The sequence below is a fragment of the Salvelinus alpinus genome, chromosome 17, assembly GCF_045679555.1.
Source record: "Salvelinus alpinus chromosome 17, SLU_Salpinus.1, whole genome shotgun sequence".
In the NCBI taxonomy this organism is placed as follows: domain Eukaryota; kingdom Metazoa; phylum Chordata; class Actinopteri; order Salmoniformes; family Salmonidae; genus Salvelinus; species Salvelinus alpinus.
In genome coordinates this window covers 13,961,601-13,981,331 of record NC_092102.1, presented here as the reverse complement: position 1 = coordinate 13,981,331, position 19,731 = coordinate 13,961,601, and the positions used below count along the sequence as shown (strand labels likewise).

The window sequence follows — 19,731 nt, the reverse complement described above, 5'->3', positions numbered from 1 at the left end:
TACCATGAGTGGCTGAGACATGGCTGGCTGTTTACAACACAACACAAGAAGCATCAGCATAACAGGTGAGTTTGCTCAAATGGTGCTGAAAAACGTGATATGACAAATGTAATGGTTAGCCTCTAGAGGGAGCCTCAGGGAAAGACATGTCAAATTTGAATAATCACTCCTTTATACCTGTGCTGGGAGAAAACTGAGGCAATACTTTGACATGTCAAAGCATACGTACGTACACTGATGTACACTCCACTCACCCTTATGGACCGGAAAGTCCTGCCTCAAAACACACATACCCACGGGATGAATAAGTTATAATACACAAATATCTACAAAACACAGACCGAACACTAAACTTAAAGTTATGAAAGAGTTCAACCTTACTTCTACCACAAATACACAATTAGAAAACAAGTTAAAATAGTATATTTTATTAACTAAAAAGACTCAAAGTCAATGGAATAAACATGTCTTATGCAAAACGGACCCTTAAAATGGATAATTACATTTCCCATTGGCCATGGACAGATTTAAAAGGAGGCAGGGGGATACTTTTAAAGCAGACTCCATCCCCAAGTCAATAGGGGTAAACTCATAAACCTTCTTCACCTTTATAAATTGACCCTCACTTTAGTGATACAATTCATAAAGATTGGATAAGAACATGCACCTAACATAATATTACCAACAATAAAGAATTGCTTTTCATCATTCTGGTCTTAGAATGTCATGTTCACCAGTTGTTCCCCTCTTCAGAGGAAGCAGCTAATCTAACAAGGTGGTCAAATTAGATGGATTTCCCTAATGGGGTTTCATGATCTCATCGCATTTATATCCAATAAGATAATTAAAACAGTTGTGATTTACCTCTTATTAAATTAGGTCATGGTTAGAGTTGAAAATATATATATAATAATTTGGTAACTTCCCCCAAATTCCCAGTTGGAGGATTCCTGCATGTTCCAGTATGCAGGATTCCTGCATGTTCCAGTATGCAGGATTCCTGCATGGTCCAGGTATCTTCCAACAGGGGTTTCTGGAAAATCAGGAAATGTGGGGAAAGGCTCAGAGCCTGTCTGGTAAAACTAAAAGGTGGCTTGGTAGCCTCGATCTAAACTGAATTGTTTCGTTTCACTTCACGTATATTTTAGGGTTGCACCACTCAGTCGTGCTCACGCATGGTAACGAAAACGTTATTTAGGCCCCAAGGTCCTACTTGTCTCACGTCTCCCCTTCAACTACATCAAACTCCACAGTTTCGCCAACACCGCGGTGGTATTTCCTATGGGCCGTTTAACTTTATGGTCGTCTGGTGTACAAAGACGTCTTCTCATGTGTCATTCCTGTTTGTGAAACCAACCGTGGCCATTACCGACTTAATCTTGCCAAAAGGTAGAGAAATAATAACCATAGCTGACATTGAGCCACATCTTGAAGAAAGTGAAACAACCAGAAAATTCAGTTTGGATACAGGCTAGTTAGACATGGGGATTTAAAATGCTCAGATGACATCTGACTGGGAATGAAGTGGCCACCTAATGGGACATACGGGTCTTCCAATCTGACACAATTCAGACAAAGTTAAAAATTGCACAATAAGTGAAAAAACAACAGCAAAAAAACAGGCTGAACACAAAGGAGAAAAAAAGCAGAATTTCAGATACTTACATTACATAGACCAGTGAAATAACAGAAAGCAAGAATTTGAAGAAAGGGAAAGAGATTAGTAGAAAACATTTATGAGACAAAAAAACATAAATGGTTACATGTAATACATTATCATTGTCAGCAGGTTTCTACCGTCTGAGGGACAAAGCCTGATACAAATAGTCAACAAGGCATGATTTCCAAATCATTTTACAATTTTTCTAAGCCTCATATAACCTTGTCCTGAAATACAATACTCATATGGTTCCAAATTAACCAAATTAAAAGATTAAATTGTATAAATGCATATTATATTCAAGGTGAAACTTTCAAGAAATAACAACTTTCAGCTGCTGTAATTTGTCTCACCCCCTCCATTCAGAAAAATCACAAATTTTCTAATCCTAATATACTCCAAAAATACAGAAATTATTTTTAAAAACATGATAGCAAACAACATCTATTAGCCAATGGATGTTTGATCCACAATACAACCAACACACTACAGAACACATTATTAGCTACATTTGCCATCCATAGACACGAGCGATTTGTGTCATATTCATTTGCCAGAAAAAGGTAGGGACTAGCTGGACTTGTCCAATAAGAAACACACATTTCTGTTCTCAGTTACAAAATTGATTCAAAACATTTTCGGTTGCCTGCACTAATGAATATGACCCTGGTTCAGTTGGTTAACCAGAACGTCAAAATGCCAATGAGTTAAAAGGTATGCCTGTCGTTTATCTCCTCTGTGTGATGTCCTACTTGTTGGGGTTCTACTCGTTGGGGTTGGGGTTGGCGTCAGGGTACACAGACAGGTCAAAGGTCAGCACTTTGCTGATGACGCAATCTCCTTGCTGTGGGGGGGAAGAGTGACCCTGTCAGTTTTGCCCTCATTTCAGAAAACAGTTAGCATACATAGCTACATTCATTCTATTATGTAAAATGTGAGAGAAAAATGTCAAGACATTCTTATAGTAATGTTTTTATGTAAAAGCGAAGCATTACAAGGATTTATGGATAGGTGTGTTGCATGTTATGTGTGTGTGTGTGTGTTTTGTTGCGTCTGTACCTCTGGATAGACCCCGATGAGAGAGTCAGCCTTGGTGTAGAACTCTTCCTTTAGAGAGATCACTATGGCCTGAGTGTTCACTGACTGGTCTTTGATGTAGTTGGCCACCTGCATAGACGGACAGTATTAGACATAACAGCATGGTCATGACATAACAGCATGGTCATGACATAACAAGGAGTGATGTCGTTAGTCATCTGGATAACGTGGATCGACAACACATTAGACATCTCCAACCTATCCCTACTAGTGCACTACTTTAAAATTAGTGCACTTACATCAAGAATATTTTAGACTGATGGTGGTTATAGCGAGACTTCAGGACAACGACATCATAAACACATATGGGTATTTCATGACATTAATAACGATAGTTCATGCAGCATGGTTTTAGACACAGACCTTGCCAATGTTGGTGTTGTCCAGAGCAGCATCAATCTCATCCAGGACGAAGAATGGGGCAGGCTTGTAGCTGTGTATGGCGAACAGCAGAGCCAGGGCGGCTACAGTCTTCTCCCCTCCAGAGAGGTTGTCCATGGGTCTGAACCGCTTACCAGGGGCAACACAGTTATAGTTGATCCCATCCAGGTAAGGCTCCTCTGGGTTCTCTGGCCCAAGGAAGGCCTGGGATGAAGGAACACACCAACACACAGACAAACGTTTTGTTCAAATCGAAAGGGGTGCAGTCAAACAGACCATTGATTTCATATGGGATGACCTCTATGTTAATGCAAATACCACATAATACAGTTTGTAGCTAGTTTTACTTGGTGGAATACATTTCAGACTGTTTGCGTATGGTACAGTACTACTATGGAGTATTGCTGAGGGACAGTACCTGGGCAGAGCTGTTGCGTGACAGGGCTTTATAGATCTCATCGATGTTGGTGGATACAGCCTCAAAACAGGCGTTGAAGCGGTCAAACCTCTCCTTCTTGATCTGCTCAAACGCCTGCTTGGCCTTCTTGGCTCGCTTACGGGCCGCCTCAAACTCTGGAATACAGAATAGAGCATGAACACATTACACAAATGAAGACATATTCTTTCCTGTTTCGGTACCATTTGATACATTCGCCAAGAGAGACGGTATGTTAGTCCATGTCTTCAGACTCATTCATCTCTCCTCCTTACCGTCGCTGGTCTCCTGGAACTTGTCCCTGACAGACTCTAGTTTCTCCATGGCCTTCATGTTGGGTGCGCTGATTCTCTGCAGTATGGACTGCTGCTCGTTGAGACGTTGCTGCAGTGTGTGTATCTCTGCCTTGATCTCATCCTCCGCCAGCGCGTCCTGAGAAAGACCAGACAAATGTTAGGCGACTCATATCCTCGGACTCACACTACATTTCAAACTCATCGCTGGGTATTGAAATCATGGCTGAAACAGACAATTTTACATGTACAAAGAGAGAGACAGTCTATGGGGGAGATGAACTCCGGCCCATTTCTGCACACGTCTCCCAAAGTATGCACTTGCACACTCTCAGACATAGCCTTAGTATGCAGGGTTCACGCACGGGTGTACTTCTTACCTTGAGGTCTTCAGACAGGATGCTGTAGTCTATCTCTATGAGAGCCTCTTTAGCCAGGACAGTACTGGACGTTCTCTGACTGCTGCTAGACTCCTCCTGCTGGGTGCTCCCCTACACACGGAGAAATAAAAAGACAATTACTTAACACATTGAAAAAATAAAATTAAATTAAAAAAAGCTCGCTAGAATGCTATTTGGCCCTAAACAGACCACTGTAGACTGACCCAAACTTAAGGAAAGCTTTGACTATGTACAGACTCAGTGAGCATAGCCTTGCTATTGGGGAAGGCCGCCTTAAGCTATGTGCACACTGCCTACAAAAGGAGGTGGAAACTGAGCTGCACTTCCTAACCACCTGCCAAATGTTTGACCATAGAGACACATACAGTGGGGAGAACAAGTATTTGATACACTGCCGATTTTGCAGGTTTTCCTACTTACAAAGCATGTAGAGGTCTGTAATTTTTTATCATAGGTACACTTCAACTGTGAGAGACGGAATCTAAAACAAAAATCCAGAAAATCACATTGTATGATTTTTAAGTAATTAATTTGCATTTTATTGCATGACATAAGTATTTGATCGCCTACCAACCAGTAAGAATTCCAGCTCTCACAGATCTGTTCGTTTTTCTTTAAGAAGCCCTCCTGTTCTCCACTCATTACCTGTATTAACTGCACCTGTTTGAACTCGTTACCTGTATAAAAGACACCTGTCCACACACTCAATCAAACAGACTCCAACCTCTCCACAATGGCCAAGACCAGAGAGCTGTGTAAGGACATCAGGGATAAAATTGTAGACCTGCACAAGGCTGGGATGGGCTACAGGACAATAGGCAAGCAGCTTGGTGAGAAGGCAACAACTGTTGGTGCAATTATTAGAAAACGGTCAATCACCCTCGGTCTGGGGCTCCATGCAAGATCTCACCTCGTGGGGCATCAATGATCATGAGGAAGGTGAGGGATCAGCCCAGAACTTCAATGCAGGACCTGGTCAATGACCTGAAGAGAGCTGGGACCAGTCTCAAAGAAAACCATTAGTAACACACTACGGCGTCATAGATTAAAATCCTGCAGCGCACGCAAGGTCCCCCTGCTCAAGCCAGCGCATGTCCAGGCCCGTCTGAAGTTTGCCAATGACCATCTGGATGATCCAGAGGAGGAATGGGAGAAGGTCATGTGGTCTGATAAGACAAAAATAGAGCTTTTTTCGCCGTGTTTGATAAGACAAAAATAGAACTCCACTCGCCGTGTTTGGAGGAAGAAGAAGGATGAGTACAACCACAAGAACACCATCCCAACCGTGAAGCATGGAGGTGGAAACATAATTCTTTGGGGATGCTTTTCTGCAAAGGGGACAGGACGACTGCACCGTATTGAGGGGAGGATGGATGGGGCCATGTATCGCGAGATCTTGGCCAACAACCTCCTTCCCTCAGTAAGAGCATTGAAGATGGGTCGTGGCTGGGTCTTCCAGCATGACAACGACCCGAAACACACAGCCAGGGCAACTAAGGAGTGGCTCCGTAAGAAGCATCTCAAGGTCCCGGAGTGGCCTAGCCAGTCTCCAGACCTGAACCCAATAGAAAATCTTTGGAGGGAGCTGAAAGTCCGTATTGCCCAGCGACAGCCCCGAAACCTGAAGGATCTGGAGAAGGTCTGTATGGAGGAGTGGGCCAAAATCCCTGCTGCAGTGTGTGCAAACCTGGTCAAGAACTACAGGAAACGTATGATCTCTGTAATTGCAAACAAATGTTTCTGTACCAAATATTAAGTTCTGCTTTTCTGATGTATCAAATACTTATGTCATGCAATAAAATGCAAATTAATTACTTAAAAATCATACAATGTGATTTTCTGGATTTTTGTTTTAGATTCCGTCTCTCACAGTTGAAGTGTACCTATGATAAAACATTTGACATCTACAGTGTATCAAATACTTGTTCTCCCCACTGTGTTTCCCTCAGATTACACAGACCCACAAAGAATTCGAAACAAACCCAATTTTGATAAACTCCCATATCAGCAGCCAGATCTGTGACCTGATGCCATAAGAAAAGGGCAACCAGTGAAGAACACCATTGTAAATACAACCCATTTATTTTCCCTTTTGTACTTTAACTACTTGCACATATGACATTTGAAATGTCTTTATTTTTTTTGTGTGTGTAATGTTTTTTTTATTGTTTATTATCTATTTCACTTGCTTTGGCAATGTAAACATGTGTTTCCCGTGGAGAGAGCGAGCATGTCAGAGAGAGGGAGAATGTCAGAGAGAGAAAAAGGGAGGTAGAAAGATGGACAAAGAGAGAGTGGGAGAGAAAGAGAGAGTGTTAAGTACCTCTCCCTGGCCGATGTCGTCCATGGTCCCAGAGCGTAGCGGCAGTCTGATGTCCTGCATCTTACAGGCCTGCAGCAGGTTGTGGCGGTCGCTGCGTTTCTGCTCCAGCTTGGTCTCGATGGCCGTCACTTCCTTCTGCAGCTGGGTCAGCTCCCTGAGGGAATAACACACATCGGTCAAACAATACCGCCGCAAACTGCAACGCTACAAAACTAGTAACCATCTTTCTGGGTCAGCTCCCTAAGGTAAACACAAACACACAATTGTTGAACACAAACTAAATGGCAACGCTACAAATGGTTATTTCTTTTTTTAAACGCATACAAAAATAATGTAGTAAGTAAGAAATACGTGCCTTTCAGAAATGGGAAGAAAAAGAGCATGAGAGTTTGTGTGCGCACGTGTCTATGGTTTGAGACTCACTTGTTGGCGCCTCCCAGTTTCTTGCGTATCTCCTCCATGTTGTGGTTCTTGTCGTTGACCTCGGACTTCTTGGTGAGGTGCTGGTTCTTCAGGTCCTGCAGCTGGGCCATGGTCTCGTCGATGATCTTCATGTGGCGGTGCTCCTCCTGGGAAAGAGACACAGGGAGAAAAACAGTTCAAAAACATCCAATCTCACCTAACAAAGAGAGTACACATCTGATTAACGCCATCGGTCTAAGAATTTAGGCTACGTGCCGAGTCTCCTCCCTTCACCCGAGAAGGGCACACTCCTCGTCATGGATATAAAAGCTTTGGATTGGTGGACGGGTGGTTGGACGGAGTTTCCGCCATTGTTAAATCCATTGAGTGGGAGTGTGCAACTGCACATTTCAAGACTTAGTTCGGTTTATGTTAATCTCTCTTTACCTTCTTGAGTCGCTCTATCTCCGCCTCGTCCTTCTTGACGGTCTGCTCCCACATCATGACCTTCTCCTTGTCCTCTTTCAGCTGGTTTTTCTCATAGTCCAGCTGGATGCCCAGACGAGTCTTCTGGGTTTCAAACTCCAGCCTAAAGGTCACAGACACAAAATGGATGCCGTTAGGTTAACACACTCAAAGAAACCGTCACTCTCAAGGTCCCTCCCCTCCGACCTTTGCGTTTTAAGAAACAGGTGAGAGGAATCAAAGGAAGATGAATTGAGGAAGAGCCTAAGAGACAGACAAAATGGCTGACTATAGCGCACAGAAACAGGTTCACATTCACAATGCCTATTCCCCCTCAGGAGACTGAAAAGATTTGGCATGGGTCCTCTTATCCTCAAAAAGTTCTACAGCTGCACCATCAAAAGGATCCGGACTGTTTGCATCACCGCCTGGTATGGCAACCGCTCAGCCTCCGACCGCAAGGCACTACAGAGGGTAGTGCGTACGACACAGTACATCACTGGGGCCAATCTTCCTGCCATCCAGGACCTCTATACCAGGCGGTGTCAGAGGAAGGCCCTAAAAATTACCAAAGACTCCAGCCACCCTAGTCATAGACTGTTCTCTCTGCTACTGCACAGCAAGCGGTACCTGAGCGCCAAGTCTAGGTCCAAAAGGCTTAACAGCTAATCGTACTATTTGCATTGACCCCCCCCCCCCTTATTTTTACAGTGCTGCTACTCGCTGTTTATTATCTACGCATAGTCATTTTAACCCTACCTACATGTACATATTACCTCAACTAACCTGTACCGTACCCCCGCACATTGACTCAGTACCGGTACCCCCTGTATATTGCCTTATTTTATTGTTGCCCTTTTATTTTTTTAAACTTTAGTTTATTTTGTAAATATTTTCTTAACTCTTCTTGAACTACAGTTGGTTAAGGGCTTGTAAGTAAGCATTTCACGGTAATGTCTACACTTGTTGTATTTGGCGCATGTGACAAATAAAGTTTGATTTGACATTGACATGACGGAGGAGAGTGACTTACCGTTTCTTGGCGATCTCGTTCTGCCTCTTCACCTTCTCCTCCTCGAACTCTCTGATGTTCCTGACCCCAATCTCCTTACAGAACTCGATAAACACCTCATCTTCCACAACGTTCATCCGGTCTCTCAAATTATTGACCTCCTTTTCACGGGATTGGATGATCCTCTTGATGTCGTTGATGCGAGGGCCGAAGTTAGCCAGCTCACTCTCCAGCTTGGATTTCTCCTACAGGGGATGGGAAAAGGACTTCAAGCTAGTCTAATGAAATCACAACAGTGTGTCTACGGGGTTCTAGAAACCCTAGTGACACACACATTGTGCAGTAGAAACCTCTATTGATGACTTTAAATAAATCATTATAAATCACCACATCACATAAAAAAGCCACATGCAGCTCCAGAGCCACAGGTTTCAGACCCTTCGTTTAGGGCTACCGCAAAACGAACGGACACCGTGTTGCTACACGTCCATACCTGCATGTTGAGGGAGAGGTGTCGGGTCTTGGTCTGCTCCAGGTCGCTCTGGGAGTATTTGAGTCTCATCTGGAGGCCGTGGGCCTGAGACTGGACCTGGCGCAGCTCTGCCTCCTTCCTCTTAGCCTTCATTTGCTCCTACACCCAGAGAGAGAGAGATGCCCTATTGTTATTGTAGTCCTGTTCCTTTCAGAGATGCATCATTGTTATTGTAGTCCTGTTCCTTTCAGAGATGCATCATTGTTATTGTAGTCCTGTTCCTTTCAGAGATGCATCATTGTTATTGTAGTCCTGTTCCTTTCAGAGATGCATCATTGTTATCGCAGTGCTTGTGTTCAGTTATCAGCCGTGACAACATTCTAATAGATACATTAGGCTGCTTATCCAACTGCAGCTTGATAACGGCTAAGTAAAATAGGTTTCTACGGTACTTAAGTTTCATATTAATATATGTTAGAAGTATGGTAATGTTATGAGCAATATTCCCTCTAAGCCACGCAGAAGAAATATCAGCCCGCGTAGAGAAGCACGAGATTAAAACTCCAGAAAGTTGAGTGAAGTTCAGTTAACACTATCAACGTTTCCCTTTACTGTGGGAATTGTGATCGAATCAACACAATATTATCCACGTTCAATTCAACATACCGAGAGACAAAAACTAATTATGCCAGATAATAACTGTGTTTACAGCATGAGTAGTCATGAGTAGATGAGCTTGTTTGTTTTTTTTAGATCAAAGCGAGCGCCACATATAGATCAGTCAGCAAGGGGGGATTGTTTGCTTCCTACAAGAGCACAATGTGTATTTCTAGAAATCTTTGAAACGCGAGTCAGGTAAAGAGCTTTTTTTGTCTTAAAGGGGCAGTGTTATATTTTGAGACAGCGAGTAGCATAATTTGTCTGATTCTCTGTAATTATGGTATGGGAATAATGACACATTGTATATTTTGTAAAGTGGTATCTTACAAACAACAACAACATTTCAGTCACCTCCTTGTCTGAAGGACAAGTGGATAAACAGGTTAATGTCAAGCCCTGCATGTTTCTTCACATTGGCTGCTACTGTAGGCTGAATGATAGAACAGCTATTTCCATGTTAAAATGTTATGGGATGCATTTCTCCATTGTTTTTGATGGTAGGCCACTCTGGTAGACCTACATTATTATAAAATAGTCACAGTAGCCTGCTTGACCAGTGTTAAAGCTAACTTAAAGCAGGTACACCCTCAGTGTTCACAGTAAACGCGCCGGAAGTCACACCAAATGTTCAATGTTCAAGTTTGTGATCAACAGACCTGAAATTTGCCCAGTGCCGGAAAAAAACAGAGGGAAGATTGGTTATGAGGTAGGATGCTCCAAATCAGAACGGGATGTGTGACTGGTTTACTTTGAGTGCCATAACATGTTATGATGATGGTAATGATGCTGACGATGCTCAAGACCCCAGTGGCCAGAGTGACTGTTTACCTTGAGTTCCTCAGTGAGTTTCTCCTTCTTGTCCTTGAGTTTGTCCACAGCCTTCTCATCCCAGCGCCTGGCCTTAGCCTTCAGATCACTAGCACCCCCAGAGATCACACCGGACTTCTGGAACAGAGTACCGTCCAGGGCCACTGTCTGGAGAGGGAGGTAGAGGGAAAGAGAGGAGTGCACGGATGAAGGGAGAGAGGGGTGGACAGTTATTTGCACGTCTTTCACTCAAGGTGTGTACCTTTTGTCTGTACGCAGTGTTTTCTACTAGCGCCTTATTTTTCCAATTAAATTAACTAGGCTACTTTTCAATTCGCTAGTCAGAAGAAGAAGAAAAAATTCTGCTGAGCACTCTCCCGCTACAATGAACGATATGCATCTTCTAGCAATCTATTGATAGGATAGGCGCCTGTCAGTCACAAACTGAGCGATGACAGGGAAACACTGCTAGTTTGACAGTCTGCCGTCTGTCCCGCCTCTCGGTACCTGGGTGTGTGTGTGTTGTGTGCGCTATGGTTGCAGTCTAATTTCTATACACGGGGAGCGAGAGCATGAATTTGCACGTCCCATATAATGTGGTAACGACGAGTCTAAATCGACTTAGTCCATTGTTTTCTGACACCATTTATTTTCTTTAGCGTGCAGGGTCCGACATTAACGACGGCCCGGGGACAGTACAAACATGTGCCGGGCCAAGCTAAACGTTCTCATCCGTTGCGTCAGCCTCATTGCTTTTTCATTTAAAAAACATTATCTAGCCTAGGCCTATTGGTTGTATGAATTTGGAATCTATCGTCCCACAAGTGTCCCAGAGTTTGGTTGGAATAGCCTCGTTCTTTTTCGCACAAAACGACAAAGCTGACCAATAGAATAGGTCAACTTTCCTACCATGGGGGATAGTAGATTGACAGACTAAAGATTTTGCTGTTCATTGCCCGTATTGTTGGCTGAGGAAAGCAAATGTGGACAGTTATTCTAACGTCTTTAAATACGCATCGGAATTCGGTAATTGACGCGCGCCGTTGCGTCAAGTTGCATGTTTGGTCAAGATGAATTACCCTGATCTAAATGTGATTTGTCATTCTGAGCACCGTAGTTGGACACCCTAATCAGGTTACAATGCATATGGATCCAGTAAACAGAAACCCTGTATAGTACAACAGCTGATGAAACTAACCCTGTAAAAGTACGAAAAAAATTCTGTGTTTTTTCCTGATAGTTGATGGTAGAAAATACAATCTAGAAGAAAAAGAAACGCACACCTATTTAGGCGAGGTGCTGGCTAGCGGAGTAGAAAACTTAAAAATAAAGGAGCGCCACACACTCTAGGAGCTCAGACGCAAAAATGTAATATCCAACGTTTCGACAGCCAAGCTGTCTTCATCAGGGTATAATCACAAACACCGTGGGATGACTCGTTTATATAGTGTCAAAAGACACACAGATGTCTGTAATCATGGCCAAGAGTGGCCTAATATCATTGGTTAATTCTCAAATAGTAAAATGGCATACAAAGAACAGCATACAAAAAACAAATGGATAGCATACGATCATAGATTCATTTTAGACTAAACAAGCTTACAAACAATTACAATGGCAAAGTCACAATAATCACAAGAATGGCTTCAGATCAAAGTCTACGTTGAGACCGAAGGGAGCAAGGGTCTTTAAGTTAAAGATCCAGGCAGCCTCTCGTTTTAACAATAAATTATCAAGGTCACCCACTCTCCTAGGGAGGGTGACATGTTCGATGCCAATATAACGCAGAGACGAAATCGAGTGGCCTGCCTCCAAAAAGTGGGCCGCAACTGGGTAAGTCAAGTTTTTGCACCTAATGGTGCTACGATGCTCTGAGATACGAAAATACAATCTAGCATTAGAATGTACCAGAGGCCAACAAAATAGAGAATTTCATTTCCGGGGGAAGATTGGCTGGCTACTTGTTCTATTTGGCTGGCTACTTACTCCATGTGCTTGTTGAAAACACTACGGTGTGTGTGTATGCATCAGTGTGCGTGCGTTGTCCTCCTACCTTGTGTCTGTAGGGCCCTCCGAAGGCGATGCGTCGAGCGTCCTCTACGTTCTCACAGACCAGTGCGTTACCACATGCGTACTGCAGGGCCTTCTTAATGTGAGGCGGCTCGTAGCGAATCACATCGATCACCAGCTTGGCTCCACGCAGCTCACGCAGCTTCTCATCTGTAGGCTTCACCTGACACACAGAGACACGGACAGTTAAGACTGACACAAGCACAGAGCTGTAGACCAATAGACCGGACTGATACAGGTCTGTGTTCACATGGACATAATGCCATTGTGGAGTCCCATGTAAGTGACCAGTCCCGTTGAACTTAAGTCTTCCCCAGTGTGTACCTCCAGATAGTCGAGGGGCAGGAAGGTCTCCGGCTCTCCCCTCTGCTCCTTGATGTACTGGATGCAGTCTCTGCCGGTCTTCTCCGAGTCCACGATGATGGCGTCCATGTTCTTGCCCAGCACCTTGGTCACAGCGATCTGAAACTTCTTCTGAGTGGGCTGACACAGGTCGATCAGACGGCCGTACTGGAGGGAAGAGGGAGAGCGCGTTGGAATGTGTCAACCATTCCACGGTCACGTCAATATTCTGAGAGAAGAAACATGTCTAGAACACAAGAACAGTGAGCAGTTGCGGGGAGAGTAAAACAGAGAAGGAAGAGGGCATCCCAGTGACAAGCATAGATAGCTTACTCTGGTTGTCCTATTGCTTACAGTGCCTCCAGTCCTGCCACAGATCGGGGATAGAGTTCGATGCTCTCCATAATCTCTGCTTTGTCTGGTAGCCTCTAGCCTTTACAGCGAACTGTGTGCTAACTATGCTAGCTGCAGCCTCCAGTTATTTTAGCACAGATCCAGCGCAGAATGTCTTAATACTCTGTGGTTGCCCTACGCCAACTGACATTCCCCAGACCAAACTCTGTATCTGTAGGTGCCCGCAGTCTTACCACAGATCCGGGATACAGTCTCTTGATGCTCTCCATGATCTCTGCTTTGCGTGCCTGCCTGCTGTTCTCCTGTCTGTCAATCCTGGCGTCGCCCAGCTGCTCCATCACCTAGGGAACAGAGATAAGATGTCAGTCAAATGTCCTCAGGCCATGTCGACTGATATGACATGGTCCTGGGACTTGCCATTTGCTACCAATCTACATAGCAGCAAACCCCACAGGAGACAGGCAAAACTGAAAATGTATCAGGTTTTTTCTCTTCCAGATTAGCAATTCTGATACAGTTATCATGTAATGTCAACACAAAATGTTTTAACTTTCCCAGTGCGTTTCAGAATCAACCAATAGCTTGGATTGGTTGATTGACTGACAGATAGTGTTCCAGTACCTGGTTGAGTTCCAGGTTGATCTCGTCGATCCTCTTCTTGGCCCCCTCTACCTCCTCAGTCAGCTCCTCCTCCATTCTCTTCTGTTCATCCAAAGACTGCTTGCTGGTGGTAATGTAGTCCTCCAGCTTCTCAATACGCTTCTGGTTCTCCTCTATCTCACGGATCTTTTGCTTGATCTTGGCCTGCAGATGTAACATATTAATAACGGTAATCTCTCTTTGGTCAGTCACCTTTTCTGTTGCGCGACCTTTTTACATTGCGTGCCCCGACGAGCACAACCCTGTATTCCGTATCATCCTCATCCTTTACCTCAGTCTCCACTTTCTTCCTTTCCTCAAGGTCGAGCCGGTCCTGGTCGGCCTTTTGGTCTCTGTTGAACTTCTCCAGCTCCTGGGCCAGAGTGGCCGCCCGCTTACTGGCCTCCTCCTTCAGGCGGTGGTAGGCCTTCACCTGGGGAGAGCGGGAGGGAGGTGGTGAGTATTAAATATTCACCTACATATTTGAGAGATAGTAAGTCTGGCTAACCTGGGATATGAACCACCGACCTTCCCATACGTCCCTCACTGTGGCAACACTGCTGCCTGATAGACTGGGATCCTATGAAAGGTTACAGCGGACTATCTCCCTATGACCATTCATATTTAACTTAGAACACCCTCATGACCGTTCATAGGCTCCAACCTGGTTTTCCTCCAGTGTGAGGTCCTGTCCTTGGCTCTGAGCCTCCTCCTCCATGCGGTCGTCAAACTCCTGCCGGGCCATCTCCACAGCGCCCTGCTCTTTCTCCAACTCATCCATGTCCCCCTTCCTCTTCTTGTACAGCTTCTGGGCATTCTGGAGGGACTTCTTGGCTGCTTCCAGTTTTTTGATCTTGTGGGAGGTGTTCTCTTTGGCCTTGATGTACTGCGGACGCTTTTGGTTCAGTTCAGCATCCTTCTCCCTGTAGGAGGAAGAGGGAGTGGAAAAGGTTAAGATATTAAATCGTTAACTTACAAAAGGGCAACAATTCCACCTGGTCTATCAAATTCTTAGGCTTTTCTTCATTTCCCCTTGCTCCCTGCGTACGCACTTGACCTCCTCTACAGTCTGCTGGTCTCTCAATCCTCCCCAGCTCTTTTTCCCTCCCTCCATCCCCACTCACTTGATCTCTTTCTCCACTGTCTGTTGGTCTCTCATCATCCGTCCCAGCTCTTTCTTCTTCTCCTTCAGTTCCTCCTCCACGTGATCCATCTTCTTGCGGTCCTTGTCGATCTCCTTGTTGCGGTGCGACAGCTCGCGGTTCAGCTTGTCGATCTCGGCGTCGTTGTGGTACAGCTTGAACAGCTGCATCTGGACGTGGGCCTTCACCACCTCGTCCTTCAGACGCTGGTAACGCTCAGCCTGGAGAGGGGGAGGGATAAAGTGTGAATGATACATGAGAACTACATAGAAGGTTCGCAAATTGTGGCATTTTTTTAAAAAGTTTTTTTTTGTGTTGTAGGGCGAAATGGAAAAATAATGGGGTCTATCAATCTGTCTCAATATTACCTTCTACCTACAGATGGGAAGTGTGAGTGAGCTCTCGTGAGAAGAGAAGGATGCTATCAGACTGGCTGTCTTCCATACCTCCTCTTTCTCCTGCTTGGCCTCTTTGCGTTCTGCGGCGATGTTCTTCTTGCGGTGGTAGTTAAATTGTGTGTCCTCCTCAGCCTTCACCATCTCCTTCTTCCTACGGTCGTACTCCTGAGCCAGCTCCCCAGACCGGGAGATCTCCTCAAACAGAGCAGTACGCTCCTTAGGGTTCTTCATGGCTATCGACTCCACTGCACCCTGATTGGGGAATACATAGAGGTCAGAGGTTACGAACACAGTCTTACACAGGGTCAGCGAGGTCCATGGACGAACAGTCTCTACGGTTCTCTCACCAAGAGAGCTCTCATCTATATTATTCGTAGCTGTCTCTTTACCACCACAAACCGATGCTGGTACTAAGACCGCACTCAACGAGCTGTATAAGGCCATAAGCAAACAAGAAAATGTTCACCCAGAAGCAGCGCTTCTAGTGGCTGGGGACTTTAACGCAGGCAAACTTTAATCCATTTTACCTCATTTCTACCAGCTAAAAGTTATACTGCTGCACCAACGAGAGCATCCTGACCGGTTGCATCACCGCCTGGTATGGCAACTGCTCGGCATCTGACCGCAAGGCGCTAAAGAGGGTAGTGCGTACGGCCCAGTACATCACTGGGGCCAAGCTTCCTGACATCCAGGATCTCTATACCAGGCGGAATCAGAGGAAGGCACAAAAAATTGTCAAAGACTCCAGTCACACAAGTCAAAGACTGTTCTCTCTGCTACCGCACTGCAAGTGGTACCGGAGCTCCAAGTCTAGGACCAAAAGGCTCCATAACAGCTTCCACCCCCAAGCCATAAGACTGCTGAACAACTAATCAAATGGCCACCCGGACTATCTACATTGACCTCTCCCCCCCTTTGTTTTTACACTGCTGCAACTCGCTGTTTATTATCTATGCATAGTCACTTTACCTCGACTATCCTGTACCCCTGCACAATCACTCGGTACCGGTACCCCATGTATATAGCCTTGTTATTGTTACGTACATTTCTTGTATTACTTTTTTATTTATTAGATTTTTTTACTTTAGTTTATTTAGTAAATATTTTATCAACTATTTCTTGAACTGCATTGTTGGTTAAGGGCTTGTAAGTAAGCATTTCACTGTAAGGTCTACAATTGTTGTATTTGGCGCACAATTGGCTCATTCATCCCCCTCCTCTCCCCTGTAACTATTCCCCAGGTCGTTGCTGCAAATGAGAACGTGTTCTCAGTCAACTTACCTGGTAAAATAACGGTAAAAAAAAATAATAATTTAAAAAAAATAATAATAATAATAAAAATAAAAAAAAGATGTAAAGTGAGAAAAATTAGGGAAAAAAAAAATAAAAAATTAATAATAATAATTATTCGATATAAAAAGTGAGAAAAAAAAAGAAAACAAACAAAGAAAAAAATAATCGATTGTGACAAATAACATTTGATTATATTCGCTTTTAGGGAAGCTCTACACATATTCTGCTCAAATATGCTAATTGTTTGCATGAGCATATGTAGTTTACATTTTATATGAAGAAAGATCAAGAAAATCTGCCTACTTGCAAAAAATATATTTATCTACATATTTTTTTGTGTATGTGACTATTACCGTGTGTGTATGTTACTGTTTGCATCAGTTCTCACCTGGAAGACAAGGAAGTTCCTGGCCTTGATGAGGATTCCTAGTTTCTCCAGCTCCTCGCTGTACTCTGCCAGATTCACCACCTTACTGTTGATACGGTACTCTGACGACGAGCCTGACACACAGAGAAGATTTGTGATAGTTATGGCTATCCGACAAAGAGATCAGAATACCAAGGGTCAACTGTTCTGCCTGCGGTTATGGAACCCCTACCTGTCCCAGACCTGCTGTTTTCAACTCTTAATGATCGGCTATGAAAAGCCAACTGACATTTATTCCTGATTATTATTTGACCATGCTTGTCATTTATGAACATTTTGAACATCTTGGCCATGTTCTGTTATAATCTCCACCCGGCACAGCCAGAAGAGGACTGGCCACCCCTCATAGCCTGGTTCCTCTCTAGGTTTCTTCCTAGGTTTTGGCCTTTCTAGGGAGTTTTTCCTAGCCACCGTGCTTCTACACCTGCATTGCTTGCTGTTTGGGGTTTTAGGCTGGGTTTCTGTACAGCACTTCGAGATATTAGCTGATGTACGAAGGGCTATATAAAATAAACTTGATTGATTGATTGGTCTGTCCAAAATGGCACCCTATAAAGTGCACTACTTTTGACCAGGACCCATCAAAAGTAATGCACTATGTAGGGATTTGAGTGCCACTTCAGACTCAGCACAAGACCACAAATTGGACTAGCAGACATTAAGGGAAGCATCACAGCCACACAGTTTATCACATCTGGATGTGGAGACAGCTGTGGCATACCAATGATGATTCTGGTGAAGGTGCGCTCTTCCCCACTGTCCTCATGGTACACCATGCTCACAAAGGCTCTGTTGGCTGCCGGCTTCCCCACGGGAGCTCCATGGATCAGGTCCTTCAGAGTCTTCACACGCAGGTTGCTGGTCTTCTCAGCCAGCACAAAGCTGATGGCGTCCATGAGGTTGGACTTGCCTGGGAGGGAGAGAATATGAATGGGAACAAATGGAGTCAGCGAGTAACTATTCAAGTCTTGCAAATATTGTTTACGTGGAAGAGGACGTAAACTAACTCAGGACCAGGATAAGTTGATACCTAATCAGTTGCACAACTGAATGCATTCAACAGAAATTTGTCTTCCAATTGCACTCAACCCCTCTGAATCAGAGAGGTGCGGGGGCTGCCTTAAATCGACGTTCATGTGATCGGCGCCCGGGACTACATTAAACTGTTGATCTAGCTAATGTTTATTAGATCAACTACCTGCAAGGTCTCATTCAAAGTCACCTGAGGTTACGACAAAACCTATTCCCCCTCAGGAGACTGAAAAGATTTGGCATGGGTCCTCAGATCCTCAAAAGGTTTTACAGCTGCACCATCGAGAGCATCCTGACGGGTTGCATCGCTGCCTGGTATGGCAACTGCTCGGCCTCCGACCGCAAGGCACTACAGACGGTAGTGCGTACGGCCCAGTGCATCACTGGGGTCAAGCTTCCTGCCATCGAGGACCTCTATATCAGGCGGTATCAGAGGAAGGCCCTAAAAATTGTCAAAGACTCCAGCCACCCTAGTCATAGACTGTTCTGGCAAGCAGTACCAGAGCGCAAAGTCTAGGTCCAAGAGGCTCCTAAATAGCTTCTACCCCCAAGCCATAGGACTCCTGAACAGCTAATCAATTGGCTACCCAGACTATTTGCAACCCCCCCCCCCCCCCACACTCTGTTATTATCTATGCATAGTCACTTTAATAACTCTACCTACATGTACATATTAACTAAATTACCTCGACACCGGTGCCCCCACACATTGACTCTGTACCGGTACCCCCTGTATATAGCCCCACTATTGTTATTTACTGTTGCTCTAATCATTTGTTATTCTTATCTCTTACTTTTTGTTGTTGTTGGTATTTTCTTAACTGCATTGTTGGTTAAGGGTTAAGGGCTTGTAAGTAAGCATTTCACTGTAATGTTGTATTCGGCGCATGTGACAAATACAATTTAATTTGTCAGTGTGGGAAATGTTTATCATAGTAAAATGTTTTGGACCCGTGGCTAGCTAGCTACAGTTGGAGCAACAACAACAAAAAGTAGCTAAAATTAAATAGAAAGCAAGTGTTGTGCTGTCGTTATCGACAAAGTAACAAGTATAGCCGCCCATCCATGCATTGATGCAAATAGTCAACCCGGCTAAACTAGCATTAGCTAGCAATCTAGCTAGGACTAGCAATACAGTAATGTTAGCATTAGCTAGATAGCCTACTTGCAATGTTGATTGGCCACTACTTACCGGATCCATTGGGTCCAATAATCGCGGTAAACTTGTGAAAGGGACCGATGATTTGCCTGCCCTTGTAAGATTTGAAGTTTTCGATCTCTATTAGTTTCAAATAACCCATTTTGATCAGATCTCTTGTGCGGAAACAGAAGAAGGAATATGTGTTGTTGTGCTAGCAGCTAATGTCGCTAATGCTAGCTAGCTTTTGAACTCAAACGAGAAACATGTAAGCAAATTGTAAACACATACAAATAAAAAGAAGCTAAAGTTGCATAATCGGTTGGTGTGCCCAGCTAACTAACTCGATTAGCTTACAAGCTAGCTTTCAAAATGTACGACTGCAACAACAATGCGCCATTTTACAGTCCTCCTACACGATTTGAGACCTCTGAGCGCGCGCGTAAGTGAATTAGTTCTCGCGAGATGTTGCTGTTACAATGTATC

At 44.2% G+C, this 19,731-nt stretch overlaps 1 protein-coding gene across 1 annotated transcript; it reads right to left on the bottom strand.

Annotated features, from left to right (window-relative positions):
• Window positions 1–412: 412 nt before the first annotated feature.
• LOC139542198 (structural maintenance of chromosomes protein 1A) lies at window positions 413–19,688 on the bottom strand. The gene is made up of 23 exons (XM_071347342.1): window positions 19,300–19,688; window positions 17,797–17,985; window positions 17,037–17,149; window positions 15,404–15,607; window positions 14,940–15,178; window positions 14,480–14,738; window positions 14,108–14,248; window positions 13,798–13,980; window positions 13,410–13,517; window positions 12,805–12,990; window positions 12,464–12,643; window positions 10,432–10,578; window positions 8,965–9,102; window positions 8,493–8,716; window positions 7,442–7,583; window positions 7,016–7,161; window positions 6,593–6,746; window positions 4,249–4,359; window positions 3,851–4,007; window positions 3,558–3,712; window positions 3,122–3,343; window positions 2,720–2,827; window positions 413–2,504 (listed from the first exon to the last, which is right to left on the bottom strand). Exons 1-23 carry the CDS (start codon window positions 19,406–19,408, stop codon window positions 2,424–2,426), a joined length of 3,696 nt encoding a protein of 1,231 aa, XP_071203443.1. The 5' UTR covers window positions 19,409–19,688; the 3' UTR covers window positions 413–2,423.
• Between the last annotated feature and the right edge of the window lie 43 nt (window positions 19,689–19,731).

Excerpts from the sequence above, each read along its gene's own strand:
- LOC139542198 (XM_071347342.1), bottom strand. The coding sequence starts at position 19,408 with ATGGGTTATTTGAAACTAATAGAGATCGAAAACTTCAAATCTTACAAG. Across the intron at positions 14,249-14,479 it reads TCACACTGGAGGAAAACCAG|GTGAAGGCCTACCACCGCCT; the intron begins GTTGGAGCCTAT and ends CGCTCTCCCCAG. Across the intron at positions 4,360-6,592 it reads ACGACATCGGCCAGGGAGAG|GGGAGCACCCAGCAGGAGGA; the intron begins GTACTTAACACT and ends CTCCGTGTGTAG.